The sequence below is a fragment of the Felis catus genome, chromosome F1 (assembly GCF_018350175.1).
Source record: "Felis catus isolate Fca126 chromosome F1, F.catus_Fca126_mat1.0, whole genome shotgun sequence".
In the NCBI taxonomy this organism is placed as follows: Eukaryota; Metazoa; Chordata; class Mammalia; order Carnivora; family Felidae; genus Felis; species Felis catus.
In genome coordinates this window covers 30,567,726-30,589,075 of record NC_058384.1, presented here as the reverse complement: position 1 = coordinate 30,589,075, position 21,350 = coordinate 30,567,726, and the positions used below count along the sequence as shown (strand labels likewise).

The following is a 21,350-nucleotide window of genomic DNA, read 5'->3' as shown; positions in this document are numbered from 1 at the left end:
AACTCTGGGAGCGGAAGGGCGGGGTCTCACTGGGGAAAGCAGCACGCGTCCGGCCGGAATCTCAACCCGCCGCTGCGGCAGCGTTCCGGCCGGTGCTCGGCGGACCAGTGGAGTGCTGCGCTGGCGGCGGCGATGGGGGCGGTGGGCGTAGGGTTGGTGGACTGTCACTGCCACCTCTCGGCCCCGGACTTTGACAGCGTATGTAAGGGCGAGGCCCTGCCCGTGAGAGCGGGGAGGCTCGCGGCCCTTTACCTTCAGATTGTTTTTGCTCTCCCTTAAGACCAAGCCTCAAATCCTCCCAGGCCCGTTTATGGCCCGGAGTGACTTGTTCCGGCTCCGTATTTAATCTCAGTCCTCATGATTTTTCTTTCTGATCCTGAATAGCGTTAAGCCCTCTGTCTCCACGTAGCTTTTATTTGCTCTTCCCGTTTGCTGGAGTGCTTTCCCCCTTCCTCCCCTTGGTCCGGCCGTTTATCCCACCCGCCTCGCAACTCCTGGCGGAGCCCCCAGTTTTCCTGGGAAAATTGTGCTTTCGGCACTTTCCCGCGCACCGTGTGTTCCAGTTCTAATGGGGAAGAGAAGCAAACAAAAGGACAGAACACACAAAATCAGAGTTGCAAAGTTGCACAGTTGCAAACTGCTCCATTGGGGATGAGAGGCTGATGATAGAGAAGGAAGAGCGGGGTGTCTTTTAGGGGGAAAACCTCTCAAGAGGGGGCACTTAAGTTGGAATTGCAAAGACAAAGAGTCGGCCAAGCAAGGAGTTGGGTGTACGGTGGTGTAAAAAGCAAGCAGGTTGCAGGCCCCAGACAGGATAGAACTTGGCACATTCAGCCTACAAAAAGGCTGGTGGAGCCCACTGAGCTAGAAAGAGAGGGGTGGAAACAAGACTGGTGAAGTAGGCCGGTAAGGACAATGTGGATCCAGTAAAGGTTTTTTGTTTTTTGTTTTTTTAAGGGAGAGGGACAAATCTGATTTCCATTTTAAAAACCGTTTCGCCAATGTGTGGCAAATAGCAAGAGTGGAAGCTAGAAAACCCTAGCTTTTGGAGGCGTTTACTGTATGTAGACAGGAGGTGATGGTGGTTGCAAGGGGGTTTGAGAGAAGCAGATGTTTGGCACATGTTGAAGCCTAATATCCTTCCAAGTGGAAATGTCATGTAGTCATCTTTAAATGTCAGTCTTGGGTTCAGGAGAAAATAGGCTGGAGATCAAAATTGGGGACTCATTAGCATAATGGTATTAAAACCTGTGGATGAGATCACCCGAGGTATAGAGAGAGAGGAGCATAGGGTCCTGAAATCTGGCAGAGGAGAGAGAGCCAGCTAAGGAGACTGAAAAGTAGCAGCTAGTGGAGAGCGGTGTTTGCAGGAGAGCAGTATAGCAGAAGCCAAGAGTGGGAAATATTTCAGGAAAGAAGGAGTGAACAAGTGAGTTCTTAATGCTGCTGGAGGTAAAGTAAGAGGAGGATAGAGAAGCGTCCTTTATATTTCACAATAACAGTTTCTGTTTTAGTAGAGTGGGAACAGAAGCCAGATTTTAGGGAGAGACGAAGTAAACAGAAGGTGCATCACTATTGCTCTTCACATTCTGTCACACTGTTCCTTGTCTTTGTTGTCATTCTTTATGGTGCCTAACTACATTGATATATATAGCCAAAGAGCTGTATTATTTATTATCTAAAATAATTGTGATTACTTACGCTTGTTTTAGGATCTGGATGATGTTTTGGAGAAAGCCAAGAAAGTAAGTCGGTATCTATCATTGCCTTTTGTTTTCCTATTAATTTCAAGCTTGAACTTTAGAGACAGTATGCTTATGTTGCTTTGTTAATAATAAGTAACATTAATTAACTGTTTACTATATGCCAGGCCCTGAGCTAAGCCCTTTCTTACATTGTCTCATTTAATGTTTCACAACATCCTTAGGAGGAAGCTACTATTTTGTAGCCAACCATTTGGTAGATGAGAAAACTCAGACCTAGAGATTAACCTATCCAAAGACACACTGCTAGTAACGTGATACAGATAAGATAGATAGTCTGGATCCAAAATATGTTCCCGCAACTACAGTGCTTACCAGTTATATGGAACAGATTGGTCCATCTGTCAGTTCTGAAATTAGCTCCGGAGATCATGGACTCCCAAAAGCTCAATTACAAGGGTGACTACCTGTTGGTAGTTTCCTGAGACATTTTTAATTTGTTTCAGAAAAAAATGACTAATTTTTGGAAGTATTTATGAAATTCATTATAACGACCACTTTATAGTCTTCCGTAAAAGTGATAGTCAGGAATGGTTGCCAATACATTTTACATACACAGCAATCATTCACTATGGCAGCTTAATTAGGAGTTTGGAATTACACAGGCCTAATGATCTTTGGCGAGTTATTTGACCCCATCTAAAACTCTCTCCTGATCTATATAGTGGATTACAGTAGTGCCTACTTCATGGGGTTGTAGATTAAATGAGGTAATACTTATATTCACTGAACATAGTGCTTGAAACATAGTGAGTACCCAGTGACAGCCATCCTGATTATATTGATGGTGTGTGAGTGAGTAAGAATAACTAAAAGTACAGAAGACTTTAAATTTATCTTCAGTTATATTAAATGTGTATTGTTTGAGATTCTAACTATTCATTTTTGTTTCAGGCCAATGTTATGGCTCTTGTGGTGGTTGCTGAACATTCAGAAGAATTTGAGAAGATTATGCAGCTTTCAGAAAGGTGCTGCTTCTCTCATTAAGCATTTAAAGAGTTGCTAATAAGGATGCAGTTATGATGTCATATTTATAATATCAGAGATCATCCATTTTGAAAGAGAATAAGAAGAAAAAGAGTCACATCGATGTAGCCCTAAACAATTCTTTCATACTTGTTCTTTAGAGTAGCATTGTTTACTAGTTTAATATTCCTGCTCTCTTAATTTGTTCTACATTTTTAGGTATAAGGGGTTTGTCCTGCCATGTTTGGGTGTTCACCCTGTGCAAGGAGTTTCACCAGAAGACCAAAGAAGTGTCACATTAAAGGTAACAGTCATATAAAACAAGAACCATAAAAAAAATGATACCTTTTTACTTTGTAATCCTCTTCTTTCTGACCTATATTCTAAGGCAATAATCCAGAAGAAGGAAATACTACCTCTCACATAGGTATTTGTTGCAGCATTATTTGTAATAGAGGAAAAAATGGAAACAGCCTAGAGGCTCAGAAATAAAAATTAATTTGTAGAATGTTAAATATACATACATACATACATATGGGATGCATGCATGGAAAATGAGAATTATAAGGTTTATTTTATATTAGTGATGAAGAAAATATTTAACAGTATAATATAGGGAGAAAAGCAGGATACCAAATGGTTATTTGCTAGGAGTGACATCCAAGGAAAAATATATTCTATAAGGAAAAGACTGGAGACAAAAACACAGAAATGGTATTAGCTGTGATGATTGGGCAGAATTATAAGTGACTTGCTGTCACATTTTTTATCATGTTGTCCTATTGCTTTGGCAAAAAAGTGATAAAATATCCAGAAAAAGAAAGTTATAAATTCATAGATGTAGTATCGTAAGGGAGCAAATGAGCAGTGTCTTCTTGACCATTAAGCCATTTCTATAGGAATGCTCTGATCTATTACGCTGAGTTGCTTTTATACCCTCTGTGAAAAAAATCCTACCTACAAGATCTCACTGACTCACAATAGCCAATGTGCCTTACATTTCAGACTTGTCTCCTGACTCAACATCAGGGTGATGCACAGTTCCTTAAATGCTTTATTACATAATGGAATTGATAGCCCCCCATTTTGAAGAAGTAAAGACTTTTTGTTACCTATGAATAAAGGAGGCTACAAGGTCTTTGACTTTTTATAATAGTGAATTTGTATTCTTACATTAGGATACCCCAGGTAGCTCTATTTATTTTGAAACAATTACTTTTAGTTCACTTAAGGTAAAAATAAATACTAGTCCTATAGCTCTCCTGAGTTGTTCTCCTGATATGATAGAATTAGCTAAATTGCCAAAGAGTTAAAATTCCAAAAATACTGGGGATCATAGCAAGATAGCATTTCTTTCGTTTATCTTGATATTTCTATTAATAGGCATTCATTTAGTTAGCCAACAAGTGTTTACTGAGCACTTACTGCATTTCAAGCACTCCTCCAAGCAGCATGGAGTGAAATCCCTCTCGTGGAGGCTAGATTCTAGATAGGGGCAGACAGACCATCAACAATTAGATACACAAACAGGAAAACTTTAGGTAGCACTTAGTGCTTTAAAGACAATAAAACAGGATTATGTGATAGGGATTGTGGATGCTGGTTTTTAGATTGTAGTCAAGGAAAGCCTCTCTGAGGTGGTGATGTTAGAAATGCAACCTGAATGCTATGAAGGAATTGGCCCTGCAGAGAGAGGCATCCAAGTGTTGTAGGCAAAGGAAACAACCAAGCACGAATGTCCTAAGGTAGGAACAAGAAATAAAGTGCTGATGTGACTGGTGGCAAGGGGAAGTAACAGTGGTGAGGTCAGAGGGACTGGGCAGGGGTCACGTCGTAAGGGCCTTGTTGGATTTCATCAATTCAATGGGAGATTTAAGACAGGAGCAAAAGAGGAAGACAGAAGGAGCTAGGAGACTATTACAGAGAGAGAGACGGTGGTAGACTGGACCAGAGTGGTGGCAGCAGAGGTGAAAGGAGGTGGGTGGATCTGACATATTTTGGCACAGATGTAGAACTGATAGGACTGTTTAATTTATAAAAGTAGTTAAAATACCAACAATAGATGGGTAATTCTAGATTCTTAAAGCAGATATGAACTTAGGAAATCTCAGGATAGCCCTCTGAAAAACACCACAGATAAGCAGTTATTCCTATTTTACTCCTAGTGTGCTTGTCCATACCCTAGATTCATTTTCCCATATTGATTAAATTATAAGCCCCTAATATGTGGTACAAAGCTAGGTATGTAGTAAGCATTTATTAAGTTAATTTGGTTTATAAAATTAAAGTGGCCTAGTATCGCTTCCCGGCCCTTTGGCTAAGATCAAGTGTAAAGTTGCCTAGATCACACAAATCTTCCAGCACATTACTGCATTAATTCATTCAACATATATTATTACCAGGCAGGGCTTGGACCCTGGAGATGCTTCAGGGAACCAAAATTCACTGTCTGCAATCTAGTGCCCCCTGCAAACAGGGCATGTGCTCTGCAGTTGGCTCTGGTCCCTTCTTGGCCCACTTCATTCATTTGTGTTACACACCTGACCTGTTCTAAAGGTTCTGAAGACTAAACATTTTCTTTGATAAAAAATCTTTTGTAATTATTTAAAATCATTCAGAATAAATCTGCTCTCCTTCCCTTTTGCCCTTTGTCCCCTTTTTTCCTCCTCCCTCTTCCTTGTCTCTTTTTTTCTGTCAGCAGCATAGTAGGAACAGCCTGGGTTTTGAAGTCAGAAAGGCCTGTCCTACTGGCTTCTGTGATCTGTGGCACTTTGCTAAGTCTTAATTCCCTCTTTTTTTTTTTTTTTTAAAGAGGCTTCATGCCCAGCGCAGAGCCCAATATGGGGCTTGAACTCATAACCTTGTGATCAAGACCTGCACTGAGATCAAGAGTTGGTCACTTAACCCACTGAGCCGCCCAGATGCCCCACAATTTCCTCATTTGTAAACCATGAATAATTATACAATAGTAGTCCTAGTCATAGTTATAGAGGTTTAGGATTTTTGAAGCCCCATAATAGAACCATTAGCTATTAAGGAACTTGAGACCTTATGGAGGAAGTTGGAACAGAAATGAAGTCAGAAATAGGTTTATGAATGTCTTTATAAAACTTTTCACATCTATTGAAATACTAGAGACCACACACACAAATACACACATGTATTAAGTTAGTAGTATGAATTATATTAATTTCTGTTTACTATCCCTGACTTGCCAGAACTTCCAGACTATTTCGTGAGAAGTTGGAACAGTCTTATTATAAATTTGTTTTGTTTTTTTTCACAGATAATACATATTCCAAGAAGCACAATTTTTCCTATATCTGGTCTTCATCCAAATGTACACCTTCTTTCTAAGACTTTCCAAATATCAGCCATTTCCTGGGTAATCCCCAACTTTTCCAGTGCCTCTGAGCTTTCAGAGACAGAGTAACTTGTATATTTGATATGGAAGAAACTTTGGATGACACTGTTTAACCTCCTCAGCTGTTGTCAGACGCCTTCTCTGGTGTCTAAGGTTTTATACTCTTAGCTCCTACAACAATGTTAATTCCTCTTTGTTGAGTCTACTAGAATGTATTTCTAAGGCCTTGATCTACTCTCTCCCTCATCCTTTCTGTCTCTAGAGGTAGAATTGTAAAATCTCCTGTTCCTTTACCATCTGTTTCACCTCCCTCTTCTTAATTCTTCTTTGTTCTGATTATCTTCAGTAGAATTCTTTGCAATTTACATATCCTGAGACTGAAACTCTCAAAGTAGTTTATAAGATATCTAGAAGCAAATTTTCCATATATGTATTTATTTGTCTTTCCCTTTTCTTACAAGGGAACTCTCACAGGGTGAATTCTCTTTAAGTGGAAATAGTAGTATCATGGAAACTAATAGTATACAGTTATTTCAGTAGTTGACAAAGAAGCATATGTGTGATATTTAGTGTTTATGCTATTGAACCTTTAGGGAAAAAATAGGCTAGGCATGACTGTAAAGACAGAAGAAATCAGTGAAAACAGTGCAGGAGGATGTATAGGATTGTCACTATGAAAACACTAAAAAAAACATCCTCAGAGGTGGACATACCACAGTGCACTCCCAAAAGCTTAATTACAAGGGTGACTGCCTGTTGGCTTTCTTCTCTCTTGCTCAGCTATTCCAGGAGGAAATCCAAATCAGTCTTAAATGCCAGGGAATTCCTCTTAAATATTAGGAAGTGTTCTGGTGGAACTTTTCATTGAAAGTCTTGTTCTTGTAACCTGACTGGGTGTGGGATGTTTCTACTCAAATTTCCAAATAGTAGTATGTACCATTGTAGGATGACTATTAATACTTCTTCACTGGTTAAAGGTATTGAATGTATGTAAAGGATCCAGTATAGTACAGTGCCTGGCCATATAAAATGTTTTTCCTAAAGTATCAGTTCTCTTCCTCTTTATTTAAGCAAATTTACTTTTTTTTCTCCCAGGATTTGGATGTAGCTTTGCCCATTATGGAGAATTACAAGGATCGATTATTGGCAATTGGAGAGGTAACACCAAATAGCCGATCAAATGACTTCCAATCCAGACTTAAAAATGATATATGAATATAATCTTTAATTCACTGTTGGTGGTTACAACTGACTTAGATAATTATCTTCACCCTATTTAGCTGAATGATAACTTGTCAGTACTTCCTCAAAAAGCAAAATAGCTTGCGGATAAAACAATAGAAAACTTCACCATAGGCTTATGTTAATGAAAGAAAACTACTTTGTTAGCGTTTCTAATTATTTTCTTTTCCTTTTCTTAAATAGGGTCATCTCTGTGGTAGTTAACTTGGTGTATACTGACATTAACTAGGCTAGAGTTTGTAATTAAAAAACATTTTTATTATACAACTTACAGTTGTGAAACATTTTTATCACTTGGTAATAAACTCCACTTCTAATCAAAGATAAAAGATAAGAGTAACACTTAAATTTAGAATATAGCAATGCGTGCCAAAATAGTGTCAAGGGAAACAGGCATTATCATCTTCCCTGTCCAATGTAGTAACCACATACATCTGTTCAGCACTTGAAATGTGACTGGTCCAAACTGAGATGTGCTATAAATGTAAAATACACAGCATTTCAAAGTCTTAGTACCCAAAACAAGAATGTAAAATAACAATGATTTTTGATATTGATTTTGTATTGAAATAATAATATTACAATATAATAATGATGTTTTTGACATATTGTATTAATAGGATTAAAGTATATTATTAAAATTAATTTCACCTGATTCTTGTTAGTGTTTTTATTTTATTTTTTAAAAAATGTTTATTTTTGAGAGAGAGAGAGGGAGCATAAGCAAGGAAGAGGCAGAGAAAGAGAGGGAAACACAGTTTGATGCAGGCTGTAGTCCCTGAGCTGTCTGCACAGAGCCTAATGCAGGTCTTAAACCCATGAACTGTGACATCATGACCCGAGCCGAAGTCGGACACTTAACCGACTGAGCCATCCTAGGTGCTCCTTGTTAGTGTTTTTAACAAGGCTACTAGAAACTGTAAAGTTACGCATGTGGCTTGCATGTATGGCTCCCGTCATGTTTCTTGGACAGCATGGCTCCATGGCATGTCTTTTAGGTTCATTAAACCATAAACGTGTAAATCTGTTGTATTTTTCCATTACAGGTGGGACTAGATTTCTCCCCCAGATTTGCTGGCACTGATGAACAGAAGGAAGAGCAGCGACAAGTCCTAATCCGACAGGTCCAATTAGCCAAAAGATTAAATTTGCCTCTGTAGGTTAATTAATCATCTTTCTGTATTAATAGCTATGGAGCAAATTAAATAATGATTCTCCTGAGATGGAGCTTTGCATTTCTTTTTCTCTGAATTGCTTTAATAGAACAAAATAATACTTACAGATTAAGTACCTAAAAAGAATTTTTTGTTGTTAAACAGAAATGTTCACTCACGCTCAGCTGGAAGACCCACCATCAGCCTCTTAAATGAGCAAGGTATTTAGGTTCCTAAGAGAAATGTGCCTAATATTTCAGTTTGACAGTTCCAGTCCATGTTCTCACGGAATAAACCGTGTTTCACTTTGATTTCTTAAAGGGAATGAAATGGGGCAAGGGTGGAGGTGGAAACCAACTAAGGTGATTTTGCAAGTCAGTCTACTTCCAGGTGTTGTGACTATGCCATTTAAAAGGCCAGCATAAAGCAAATGAAAACTTGGATCAAGTAATTTATATTCCCTAATTTAAAAATTAGCAGTTCCAATTTTTTAATCAGCTTAACCAGCTGATTAAAGACAGAGGAAAAAACAGAGCAAAGATGTGCTACTCTTTTGCATGTTTTCTGGCTGCTGCTTCAGAAAATGGTAATTCTACAGGCTGAGGCCATGATGCATAAAATGCACTGTCAACTTCAGCTGCTTCTAAAGTAAAAGTATATCTTACAGAATTACTTTTCAGACTTTATAAAGTGTTATACACAGTAAGAAATATACTTTATTTTGAGTCACAATATATACACATGTATACTTTTTTTGTAGTATGACTTTATTTCGAGACTTCGTATATGTGCATGAAGAAACCTGAGAAACGTTTAAGGAGCAGTATATTTATATGGTATATATAAATATGTGTGCATACATATATGCAGACACACACATACATATAAGCACATGCTGGTCAGTCGTGACTCACTAAATTGATTTCATAGTTCACTTAATAGTCGCAATCCACAAATGATCACACCTACTATTTGAAAAAAAAACCAGTATCAAATAGTAAAGTAAATGTAATTGCCTGCAGCTAGAAAGTATTGTATTTCTCAGTGATGAGAATCACTGGGATTACTAAAAAATTACTGGGATTTTTAGGCAGGCTGAGTGGCCATCCTTTAAGAACTGAAAGTGATCTTGTGAAGCCAGCCCTGACTACAGAATCTCTCAGTCACTGATTCCCTGTCTCTTTCACAAGCATTCTTGCGAAGAATAATTTCACTGCTTAAAGACGTAGTAGGAGCAATAATTGTTCCTACTAGAATAATTTCCAAATGTCTAGAAAAGGTTTGATGATAAAGGATGTTTAGAAATTTGTTTAAAAAATTGTATTTCAATTTTATTCTGAAGATTAACAACGTGCTGTATTTTTTATTGTACTGTTTGAACACTGTACATTTACCCGTTAGAAGTCATAGAACCTCATCCTATGTCCTTGTGATCAACATTTACTTAAAATTTACAATCTATGTTGCCCAATTTGATTAGTGGAAAAACTTCTCATTAAGGAAATGAAAGGAAACTCTAGCTTATCATTAACCTTTGACAGGTGCTGACAAAGTACTTCTGCATGCATTTGATGGCCGGCCATCTGTAGCCATGGAAGGAGTAAGAGCTGGGTACTTCTTCTCAATTCCTCCTTCTATCATAAGAAGTGGACAGGTAAGTTCTTTCATTAAGCCTCAATTTATGCTTTGTGAAATACACTTTAAAATACGAGCTTTTATTACACACTTGTAATACTTATTCTGGTTACATTACAAAAATTAATCATAGGTCCCTACCGCACACTGACATGAAAATTAACTCAAAAATGGATCAAAGACATAAACACAAGAGCTAAATCTATAAAATTATTAGAAGAAAACAGATCAAAATCTTTATAACCTTGGAATTGGCAATGGTTTCTTAGATATGACACCAAAAGCACAAGCAGTCAAAGAAAAAATAGACTTCACCAAAATTTAAAACTTCCACAGTAAAACGATTCTTATACTTTTTATACTAGAAGAGATACTATCGAGAAAGTGAAAAGATAACCTACAGAATGAGAAAAAGTATTTGCAAATTATATCTGATAAGGGTTTAGTGTCCAGAGTATATAAAACACCATTACTACTCACCAATTAGAAAAAAAATAGGTGTGCCTGGGTGCTCAGTCCGTTGAGCGTCCAACCCTTGATTTCAGCTCAGGTCATGAACCCGGGGTTGTGGGACCGAGCCCTGTGTCAGGCTCTGCACTGGGCACAGAGCCTGCTTGGGATTCTCTCTTTCCCTCTTTCTCTGCCCCTTTCCTGTTCATGCTCTTGCTCTCACTCTCTCTCTCAAAATAAATAAATAAATAAATAAATAAATAAATAAATAAATAAATAAATAATAAATAAACAGGCAAATAACCCAGTTTAAAAATGGACGAAGGATTTAAGTAGATTTTCTCCAGAAGACATACAAATGGTCATAAGGACGTGAAAAGACATTAGCCAAAAAGAAAGCACAAATCAAGGGTACTATGCAGTACCACTTCACACCTACTCGGTTTGACAGTTTCTCAAAAAATTAAACACAGTTAACATATGACCCAGCAATTCCACTCCTTGGTAGATACCCAAGAGAAATGAAAACATATATCCACACATAAACTTGTACATGAATGTTCACAGCAGCAGGATTCATAATTGCCAAAAACTAGAAACAAACCAAATGTCCATCAGCCAATGAGTGGATAAACAAAATGTGGTGTGCCCATGTAATGGAATATTATTCAATCATAAAAAGAATTGAAGTGCTCATTCCTGCTAAAACACGGATGAACCTTGAAAACATTATGCTAAGAAAAAAGCCAGACACAAAAGAACACATATCATTCCATTTATATGAACTGTCCAGACTAGGCAAATTTCACAGAGGCTGAAAGTAGACTAACGATCGCTACTAATCATTAGTGACTACTAATAATGGGTAAAGCGTGTCTTTCTGGGGTGATGAAAAGTTCTGGAATTACATACTGCTGATGGTTGTACCACCTTGTGAATATAATAAAAACCATCGAAATGTATACTTTTATTTTATTTAAAAAAATTTTTTTTAATGTTTATTTATTTTTGAGAGAGATAGAGAGTGAGCAGGGAAGGGGCAGAGAGAGGGAGACACAGAATATGAAGCAGACTCCAGGCTCTGAGCGGTCAGCACAGAGCCCGACGCGGGGCTCGAACTCACGGACCGCAAGATCATGATCTGAGCCGAAGTCGGACACTCAACTGACAGAGCTACCCAGGCGCCCCTGAAATGTATACTTTTAAAGAATGAATATTATGGTATGTGAATTCTATCAATTAAAAATGCAATAAAAACGGGGCGCCTGGGTGGCGCAGTCGGTTAAGCGTCCGACTTCAGCCAGGTCACGATCTCGCGGTACGGGAGTTGGAGCCCCGCGTCGGGCTCTGGGCTGATGGCTCAGAGCCTGGAGCCTGTTTCCGATTCTGTGTCTCCCTCTCTCTCTGCCCCTCCCCCGTTCATGCTCTGTCTCTCTCTGTCCCAAAAATAAATAAACGTTGAAAAAAAAATTAAAAAAAAATGCAATAAAAACTAATTTAGGTAATTTACCATATTTTTAGACACTCTTTTTTTTTTTTATATTTTATTGTCTTTGATACTGAGGTGCATATTACAGTCAATGGCATCTTAAATTCTGTGAAATACAGTAAATTGTCTACCAGTATTCAGAACTAATGTAAGTAAAGAGTACAGAATTGAGGTATAGCCAAGATTTTTTAGAAATGTCTCCAAGGGGCATCTGGATGGCTAATTGGTTAAGCATCCAACTCGTGACTTCAGCTCAGGTCATGATCCCAGCGTTGTGGGATCAAGCCCCACATCGGGCTCCACACTGCCTGCATGGAGCCTGCTTACGATTCTTTCTCTCCTTCTGCTCCCTCCCTTGCTCCCTCTCTCTCTAAAATAAAATAAAATTTAAAAAAAATCTCCAGTAACAATTATTTATGTTTTATTATTTTTTGAATTGTAGTTTTTAAAATCAGGTTTATTGAGAAATATACCTATTGTGATTTGCCTTTTTTACATACACAATTCTAATGGTTTTAACAAAGGTGTACTACCACCACATTCAAGATACAGAGTATTTCCATCATTCCAAAAAGTTGCTTCATGCACCTTTCTAGTAAATTCCTCCTTCCACCCCCAATCCCTGGCAACCACTGATTTCTGTCCCTATGGTTTTACCTATTCTAGAATGCAATCTAAATGAAATAATTCATGTAAGCTTTTGGATCTGGCTTCTTTTACTTAATGCTTTTGGATTCATCCGTGTTGTTGCATATATGAGTAGTCTATTTTGTATATGTAGTTTATTTTGATTGCATGTGGATTTTCCAGATTACCCATTTACCAGTTGATAAACATTTAGATTGTTTCCAGTTTTACACTATTATGGATAGAGCTGATATAGACATTAACATACAGATCTTTGTTTGGACATATATTTTCATTTCTTCTGTGTTAAAACCTAGAGGTGCTATTGCTGAGTCATAAGGTTAAGTGTATGTTTAACTTATTAAGAAACTGTCAAACTGACTTCCAATTGGCTGTCCCATTTTGGATTCTCAGCAGCAGTAAGCCAAAGTCTTGGTTCTGCCTCCTTACTAGTACTTGGTGTTGTCATTTTTTTTTAGCTATTCTGATACATGCATAACCATCTCTCATTGTGGTTTCCATTGCATTTCCTCGATTAATGATGTTTAAAATTTATGTTCCATGCTGACAGTGCAGAGCCTGCTTGGGATTCTCTCTCACTCCCTCTCCCTCAGTCTCCTTCTCTTTGTGTCCCTCCCTCACTCGTGCTCTCTCTCAAATAAAAAGTTTTAAAAAATTTAAAAGCACATCTTTGCAGGGGTGCCTAGGCGGCCTAGTCAGTACAGCATGTGACTCTTCATCTCAGAGTTGTGAGCCCCACATTGGGTGTAAAGATTACTTAGAAATAAAATGTTTTAAAAATTTTAAAATAAAAGCACATCATTTCATGTGCTTATTTAACATCCATACATCCACGTCTCTTCTTTGGTAAAATTTCATTCACATATTTTGCACCTTTTTATTTGGTTTGTTTTTTATTGTTGAGTTGGCGAAGGTCTTTATATATTCTGGATGCAAGTCCTTTATCTGCTAAGTGTTTTGCAAATGTCTTCTCTCATTTTCTCGCAAATATATTCTTTTATTTTCTCTAGTGTCTTTCAAAGGGAAGTTTGTTATTTTGATGAGCTTCAGTTACTATTTTTCTTCTAGGATTTGCGCTCTTAGTATCATATCTAAGAAATCTATCTAACCCAAGGTCAAAAAGATTTTCTCTTATGTTTTCTTCTAGAAGACTTACAGATTTAGTTTTACATTTAGATTTGTGATCTATTTTGTATATGTTGTGAAGTATGAGGCAAGATTCACTATTTTGCCTATAGATATCTGGTTCTGGTATACTTTGCTGGAAAGATGATCCTTTCTCCCTAAAACTACTTTGGCACTGTAAAAAAATTAATTGACTATATATCTGGATCTACTTCTCATTTTTCAATTCTGTTCCATTGATGTATATGTCTGTTCATATGCCAATATCACACAACCATGATTATGTTAGATTTATAGTAAGTTTTGAAATCAGGTAGTGTGAGTATGCTGCAATAAAGCAAATATCACAATAAAGCTGTGTCTCAACAGTGGGCTTAGTAATTATTAAATCCCATGGTAAACAGATGTTCTGTCATCCAAGCTTTGTCGTTCCATTTATAGAGCACAAGCAGAATAAATTTAGCATTATTCTTAAGGGCTCTAGGATTTTTAGAATGGTAAGTAAACATTAAAGTCACCAGCTGCATTAGCACCTAACAAGAAAGTCAGCCTGTCCTTTGAATTTTGGGAGCCAGGCATTGACTCTTTCTCTCTAGCTATGAAGGTCCTAGATGGCATCTTTTTCCAGTAGAAGGCTGTTCTGTCTACACTGAAAATCTGTTTTATAGCATAGCCACCTTCCTGAATTCTCTGAGCTGGATCTTCTGGAGAACTTGCTGCAGCTTCCATGTCAGCACTTGCTGCTCCGCCTTGCACTTTCATGTTTTGGAGACGGTGTCTTTCCTTAAACTTCATGGACCAACCTCTGCTGGTTTCAGAATTTACTTCTGCAGCTTCCTCGCCTCTTTCAGCTTTCATAGAATTAAAGGGCTTTGCTCTGGATTGGGCTTTGGCAGAAGGGAATGTTGTGGCTGGTTTCGTCTCCTTTCCAGGACACTCAAACTTTCTCCATATCAGCAATAAGGGTGTTTCCCTTTCTTCTCATTCATGTGTTCACTGGAGCAGCACTTTTCATTTCCTCCAAGAACTTTTTCTTTGCATTCGCCACGGCTAACTGGCACAAGAGACCTCACTTTCTGCCTGTCTCGGCTTTCCTCACCAAGCTTAATCGTATCTAGCTTTTGATTTAAAATGAGAGCTATGTGATTCTTCCTTTCCCTTGAACACTTAAAGGCCATTGTAGGGTGATTAATTGGCCTAATTTCAGTATTGTGTGTCTCAGGGAGTAGGGAGGCCTGGGGAGAGGGAGAGAGAGACAAGGGAATGGCTGGTGGGTGGACATACACATTTATCAGTTACGTGTACCATCTTGTATAGGCACAGTTCGCGGTGCCACAAAGCAGTTACAATAGTAACATCAGAGGTCTCTGGTCACATATCAGCATAACAGATATAACAACAATGAAGATGTTTGGGATATTGCAGGAATCACCAAAATGTGAGACAGTGACACAAACTGAGTAAATGCTTTTGGAAAAATGGCGCTGATAGACTTGCTAGATACAGGGTTGCTGTAAACCTTCAATTTGTAAAAAGAAAAAAACAAAAACAAAGCCTCGATATCTGTGAAACACAGTAAAACAAGGTTGCCTATATATTATCCTTTTTATAGTTAAAGTATAGTTTATAGTTAACTTTCAGATTATTTATTGAAAATCTTCCCTGTTTTCTAATATAAACCTTTAATGCTATAGTTGCATTAGCACTAACCAGTTCTTATAGTTACAGTCCACAAATTTTGATGGATGCTGTATTTTCACTTTCTTTCAGCTTGAAATATTTTCTAATTTACCTTGTGACTTCCTCTTTGACCATATTGATTATTTCAAAGTGTGTTGCTTAATTTCCAAATACTTAGGAATTTTCCTGATAACTTTGTTATCAGGATCTGATCACTAATTCTATTGTGTTCAGGAAACATACATTATGTAATTTTAATTCTTCCAAATTAGTTGAGGGGGCACCTGGATGCCTCAGTCAGTTAAATGTCTGACTTCAGCTCAGGTCATGATATCACAGTTTGAGAGTTTGAGCCCCACATCAGGCTCTGTGCTGACGACTTGGAGCCTGGAGGCTGCTTCGGATTCTGTGTCTCCTCTCTCTGCCCCTCCCCCCCCCCCCCCCCCCGGTCTCTCTCAAAAATAAACAAACATTGAAAAAAAATTTTTTTAATAAAATAAAGTAGTTGAGGCTTGGTGGCCCAGAATATGGTCGGTCTTGGTAAATAGAACATACATAACTTGAAAAGAATGTGTATTCTGCTACTGGGGGATGGAGTGTTTTAAAATGTCAGGTCAAGTTAATTGATAGTTCAAGATTATTTTTATTTCTCCTATTTTTATCAAGTGTGGAAAAATTTCCTATTTGGTAATAATTTTTAGCTGTATCATTTCTTTTCCAAAACGAAAATACTATTTTTTCTAATTTTAAAGACAGTATATGTACATTATAGAAAATTGAAAGACTTCAGAAAAGAACAAATTTCAAGTCAGCCTAAATCCTACCACTCAAAGATAATCATTGATAACATTGATTCAGATCAATTCTTAGTCTTTTTGTTTTGAGTCAGCTTCATGGATATTAGTGTCTATAAATATTGATCTACTTCATCTTTAAAGTGATTGCATAATATTTCACACTATGGATGTACCATAATTTATTTAATCATTACTGTAAGTAAAGATTAGGTCATTTCTAGTTTTTCACTGTTAATAAACAGTGCTTCAGTACTCAGGTATAAAAAAGAATGCATTCTTGCCATTTCAACAATATGGATGGACCTACAGGGTATTATGCTAACGGAAATAAATCAGACAGAAAAAGACAAATACCATATGATTTTACTTCTGTGTGGAATCTAAGAAAAGAAACAAATGAACAAATAAAACCAAACAGACTCATAAGAGAACTAGTGGTTGCCAGAGAGGAAGGGAGTGGGGAAATGGGCAAAGTAGGTGAAGGAGATTAAGAGGTACAGACTTTCAGTTACAAAATAAGTCATGGAGTTGAAAAGTACAGCACAGGGAATATAGTCAATACTATTGTAATAATCTTGTATGGTGACAGTATTAGGGTAGCACTTAGTAATGTAAGTATCAAATCACTATCTTGTACACCTGAAACTAATATAATATTGCATGTCAACTATACTTCAATTTAAAGTACTTCAGTGGATGGGGCACGTGGGTGGCTCAGTCGGTTAAGCATCCGACTTCTACTCAGGTTGTGGTCTCACAGTCATGAGTTCGAGCCCCATATCGGGCTCTGTGCTGACAGCTTGGAGCCTGGAGCCTGCTTTGGATTCTGTGTCTCCCTTTCTGTCTCTCTCTGCCCCTACCCCGCTCATGCTCTGTCTGTCTGTGTCTCTCAAAAGTAATAAATGAACGTTAAAAAACATTTTAAGGTACTTCAGTGGATACCTTTGTACATCCACAAATACACGTGCACATTTGTGCAGTATTTCCTATAAACGGAATCATTGAGGAAAAGGGATACATTTTTAAATTTTTGGTTAGATTGTCACATTTCCTTAAAGGAAGTTTATGACAGCTTAGCGTTCATCTACCAATAGTGCATAATATTTCAATGCTTTTTGAAATTTTAATCTTAAAATACTTTATTTTAACCATGTTTCATTTTGTATCATCTGTCGCCCATCTTTTACTTTTTTTACTTTTTTTTCGCTTGGGTATAGTTGACACACAATGTTACATTAGTTTCAGGTGTACAACATAGTGATTCACTTCCCATTTTTACTTTAAAAGTGCAGTGGCAGCAAGAGAATTCTGTTCTTGCTTTAAAACTCATGAAGTTCATTACAATCCTTGTAACCCAGACAGAAAATCATAAACAGGAAAATAAAGCCATCTCCTACCCAATCTGAAACTTTAAATGTGCACATGAATTGAATTGGTAAACGCAAAGCCTTGAGTGACTCACAGCGAATAGTAGGAGCAAACACTGAGCGTGGTGGGTGGTGGTGGTGGAGACACCACAGAAGTCTCTTCCTTGGGTCTCCCTTGGGCGTGTGATACCAGATGTTTGGCTTTCTTGCTGGGTGTGCTTCATCTTTGGCTATTGGTTACTACTGCTTGGGTCCCTGGAGGCTTTGGATAATTTGGGGCAATGAATGTTTCTGTTTAAATCTATCAGTTGGTAGTAGAAGGATGAGAACACAGTGAACAATTATTGATTGAATAGGAAAGCATGAATTTTAGGTTCCTGGAGAGTAGGATGCATTGGTATATGGGTTTAGTGCACCTTTTTTATCTTTATGGCTCATGTTTTAAACTGGCTCTGTCTTTTCTCCAAGAAACAGAAACTTGTGAAACAGTTGCCTTTAACTTCAATTTGCTTAGAAACAGATTCACCTGCACTAGGACCAGAAAAACAGGTAAATGCTTATCTAAAATCTACATTATTTAGATTGCCTCTTTCTTTTGAGCTATTTTCAGTTTAGCCGTGTGTCTCATTACAGTGTAAATACAGTGGAATCCTATTTTAATGCCAGGTCGAGAGATTTTATTAATTATATAGCTCTTGTGCTCCAGCACATATTATTGGATATCAGCCATGTCTTAATGTATGTAATAATGAGAGCCAGACAAGTACAGTAAAAAGTTCAGTATCTAGAGTCAGAAAAACCTGGCTTCAAGTCCTGTCTCTGCTACCCACTGGCTGTGTGACTTTGGGCAAGTTGCTTAATCTCTTTGAAAGTGTGTCCTCGTTTACAAAATGTGGGCAAAATAGTAATAAAATACTTGAGAATATTACAGTGAGTATTAAATGAAATAATGTATATGAATGTCCAGCAGTGTCTGGTTTATAGTAGATGTTCAAGAAATGTTTCTTTTTCTTCTGTCAATTAGCGTGTCACAATGAGGCTCTGTTTCTTTCAGTACAAATGTTGATGTAATCATAGATTTATTGATGTGATCTTTGCTGCACATTTTATTATTGTAGGCCACAAAATGTCATATTTTAAGTATTGCTACCTTTTAAAATTGTAACTGAAAGGAAGCCAGAGTATCTGCTCTGTTTGCTTTGGACACCGCCTGTTACATTGACCTCCGAGTGTGGCTTACTGAGTGCCCTTGACTGCCCATCAGATCTGTGTCTCCATGCCTACCAGGTTCAGAGGACTGGCACTCAAGACTCAGAAGTTTGGGAGCAGTAGTGATGTGACTTTTAATAAACTATGATTATTTACGATTGCAATGTGACTTTTGCTATCAAAGTCCAATTAGTTACATATCTGTGTAAGTTGGCTCTTTAAAGAATATAGAAGGCAGAGGAATGAGGAAATAGACGATCACAACTCCAGTTATTTTTTTGTTTGGGTATAGGACAAGATGGTACAGAATTGCTTTCCTGGTTAGTATATACTAGAAGGAACAGAACGTAGCATTTTCCCCCTAAACAGAAATGAATTTCAGATGCTGTTCTAACTCAGTTTATATTTGCCTCTAGCTGATGTGACAAAAATTCTGGGTTTCCGGCATAGAGCCTTGTGCATAGCAGGTACTCAGAAATATTGGGTTGAATAAATGAATTTTGTAGCTGGATATAATTTTTGTTAAGTAAAGTGCATTTGTTTAGAAAATCAGAAAGCACAGAAAATCATAAACAAGAAAATAGAACCATGTACTACTGAAAAGTTATCACTAGAGAGCAGTGGCTACGAGCATAAACCCTGATACCAGATTTCTCAGGTTTAAACCTCAACCAGCCTACAAACCAGCCATTTAGGATTCCTTCTTATCTATAAAAAAAAGTGACGCTAATAAAGCAGATAATAATAGTACCTATCTCATAGAGTTACTTTGAGGAATAAATGAGAAATCCTATGAAAAGTTTACAACAAAATCTTGCCTACAATAAGCACTAAATAAATGTTAGTTTTTATGTCCTTCCAGCCTTCTTAATATCCATATATGTACATATATATTTTTCATAAAAATAAGAATAGCCTGAACGAATTTCATAACTTGCTTTATCTGGTAAACACCTGTATTTGTCAATATGCTTTTCCTCATCATGTTTAATAACCCTGTAATATTCCAGTATGTGAACATACCATAATATCGTAACTTGATATTGTTATTTACATTGTTTCCAACACAGCATGATAAACAACATGATGAACATCCTTGAGCAAAAATCTTGGTGCATATTTTTCATTGTTTTTTTAGGCTAATTATCAAGGTGGTTTGTTTTGTTTTGTTTTTATTATTTTAACAGTTATCTTATTCCCCTGAGTATTATCATCCTGAGTAGAAAACATAATAATAATAATTTGTAAAATCTGAGTGCTACTGATTATAGATACACCACTGTTTTGTAACAACTAAGAAAGAAAAATCACTGACAATTATGCTATGACATGCCATCGAATGTAAGTAAAACCAGTATCAATTTCAGAGATATTAAACATCTTAGAATCCGTGAAATACCAGTACGTAATCTATTTATTCTTCCAGACACACAGTAGCAATTCTTGAATCCAACTGTAATAAACCTGTGAGGTGAAGAGGCCAGGCAGCAGAGCAGTGACCTTTACAAGCTAGTCACTTATACAACAGACCAAAGCACAGTTAATGCATCACACAGGCAGGTCACCAAGTGTTCACCACCTGCAGACTGCTTTATGTGCTGGGCCCTGGGCCTCAGTGTTAATACCCGAGGACTCTTTTCAAGAACGACATCGACTTACAGTCAACATTGTACAGGCCAATGTTGTGGCTGTAGCTTTTAAGCTGAGGTTCAGGGCCTTCTCCCCAGCCTTGCCTCACCTCCACTGCCATTAAGAAAAGAGAAAAAAAAAAAAACACAAAAAAACCTCACTGGCTTTTACCAACTCACTTTGTTCTGCTCTATCTATGGTCTCTAAGATTGCTTCCCTTGAGTGTCATGTCTGATTCACTGTCTGCTTTGTTCTGTTTCAGGTACGAAATGAACCCCAAAACATTTCCATTTCAGCAGAATATATTGCCCGGGTGAAGGGGATCTCAGTGGAAGAAGTTATAGAAGTGACAACACAGAATGCATTGAAACTATTCCCCAAGCTTCGGCAGCTGCTCCAGAAGTAGCTTCAAAACCAAATCTGCTGCAGGGAGCAGCATCCGAGAGAAAGAAATGTTCCGATTAAAACTGAGGGTTGACAGGGGGTGGGAGGGAAGGGAGGGTGGGTGATGGGTATTGAGGAGGGCACCTTTTGGGATGAGCACTGGGTGTTGTATGGAAACCAATTTGACAATAAACTTCATATATTGAAAAAAAAAAAAGAAATGTTCCAATTAAGAGTCTGAACTAGGGGCACCCAGGTGGACACCCAGTCAATTAAGCATCTGACTTCAGCTCAGGTCGTGATCTCACAGTTCGTGGCTTCGAGCCCTGTGTCGGGCTCTGTGATGACATCTCAGAGCCTGGAACCTGCTTCAGATTCTGTGTCTCCCTCTCTCTGTTCCTCTCCACTCATGCTCTGTCTGTCTCTGTCTCTCAAAAATAAATAAACA

General features: G+C 37.7%; 1 protein-coding gene across 3 annotated transcripts; it reads left to right on the top strand.

The window, feature by feature from the left end:
* The first annotated feature begins 13 nt into the window (after nt 1-13).
* Nucleotides 14-21,003, top strand: TATDN3 (TatD DNase domain containing 3). Of its 3 annotated transcripts, none has more exons than XM_006942780.4 (10): nt 14-198; nt 1,713-1,745; nt 2,658-2,731; nt 2,949-3,033; nt 7,189-7,251; nt 8,382-8,491; nt 8,655-8,710; nt 10,031-10,143; nt 18,152-18,229; nt 20,781-21,003. In XM_006942780.4, exons 1-10 carry the CDS (start codon nt 133-135, stop codon nt 20,922-20,924), a joined length of 822 nt encoding a protein of 273 aa, XP_006942842.2. In that variant the 5' UTR covers nt 14-132; the 3' UTR covers nt 20,925-21,003. The 3 variants fall into 3 exon arrangements, with proteins under 3 accessions (XP_006942842.2, XP_003999350.2, XP_019677394.2); XM_003999301.5 differs by having other exon boundaries at nt 24-198; nt 18,149-18,229; XM_019821835.3 differs by having other exon boundaries at nt 88-198; nt 18,155-18,229.
* The last annotated feature ends 347 nt before the right edge of the window (nt 21,004-21,350 follow it).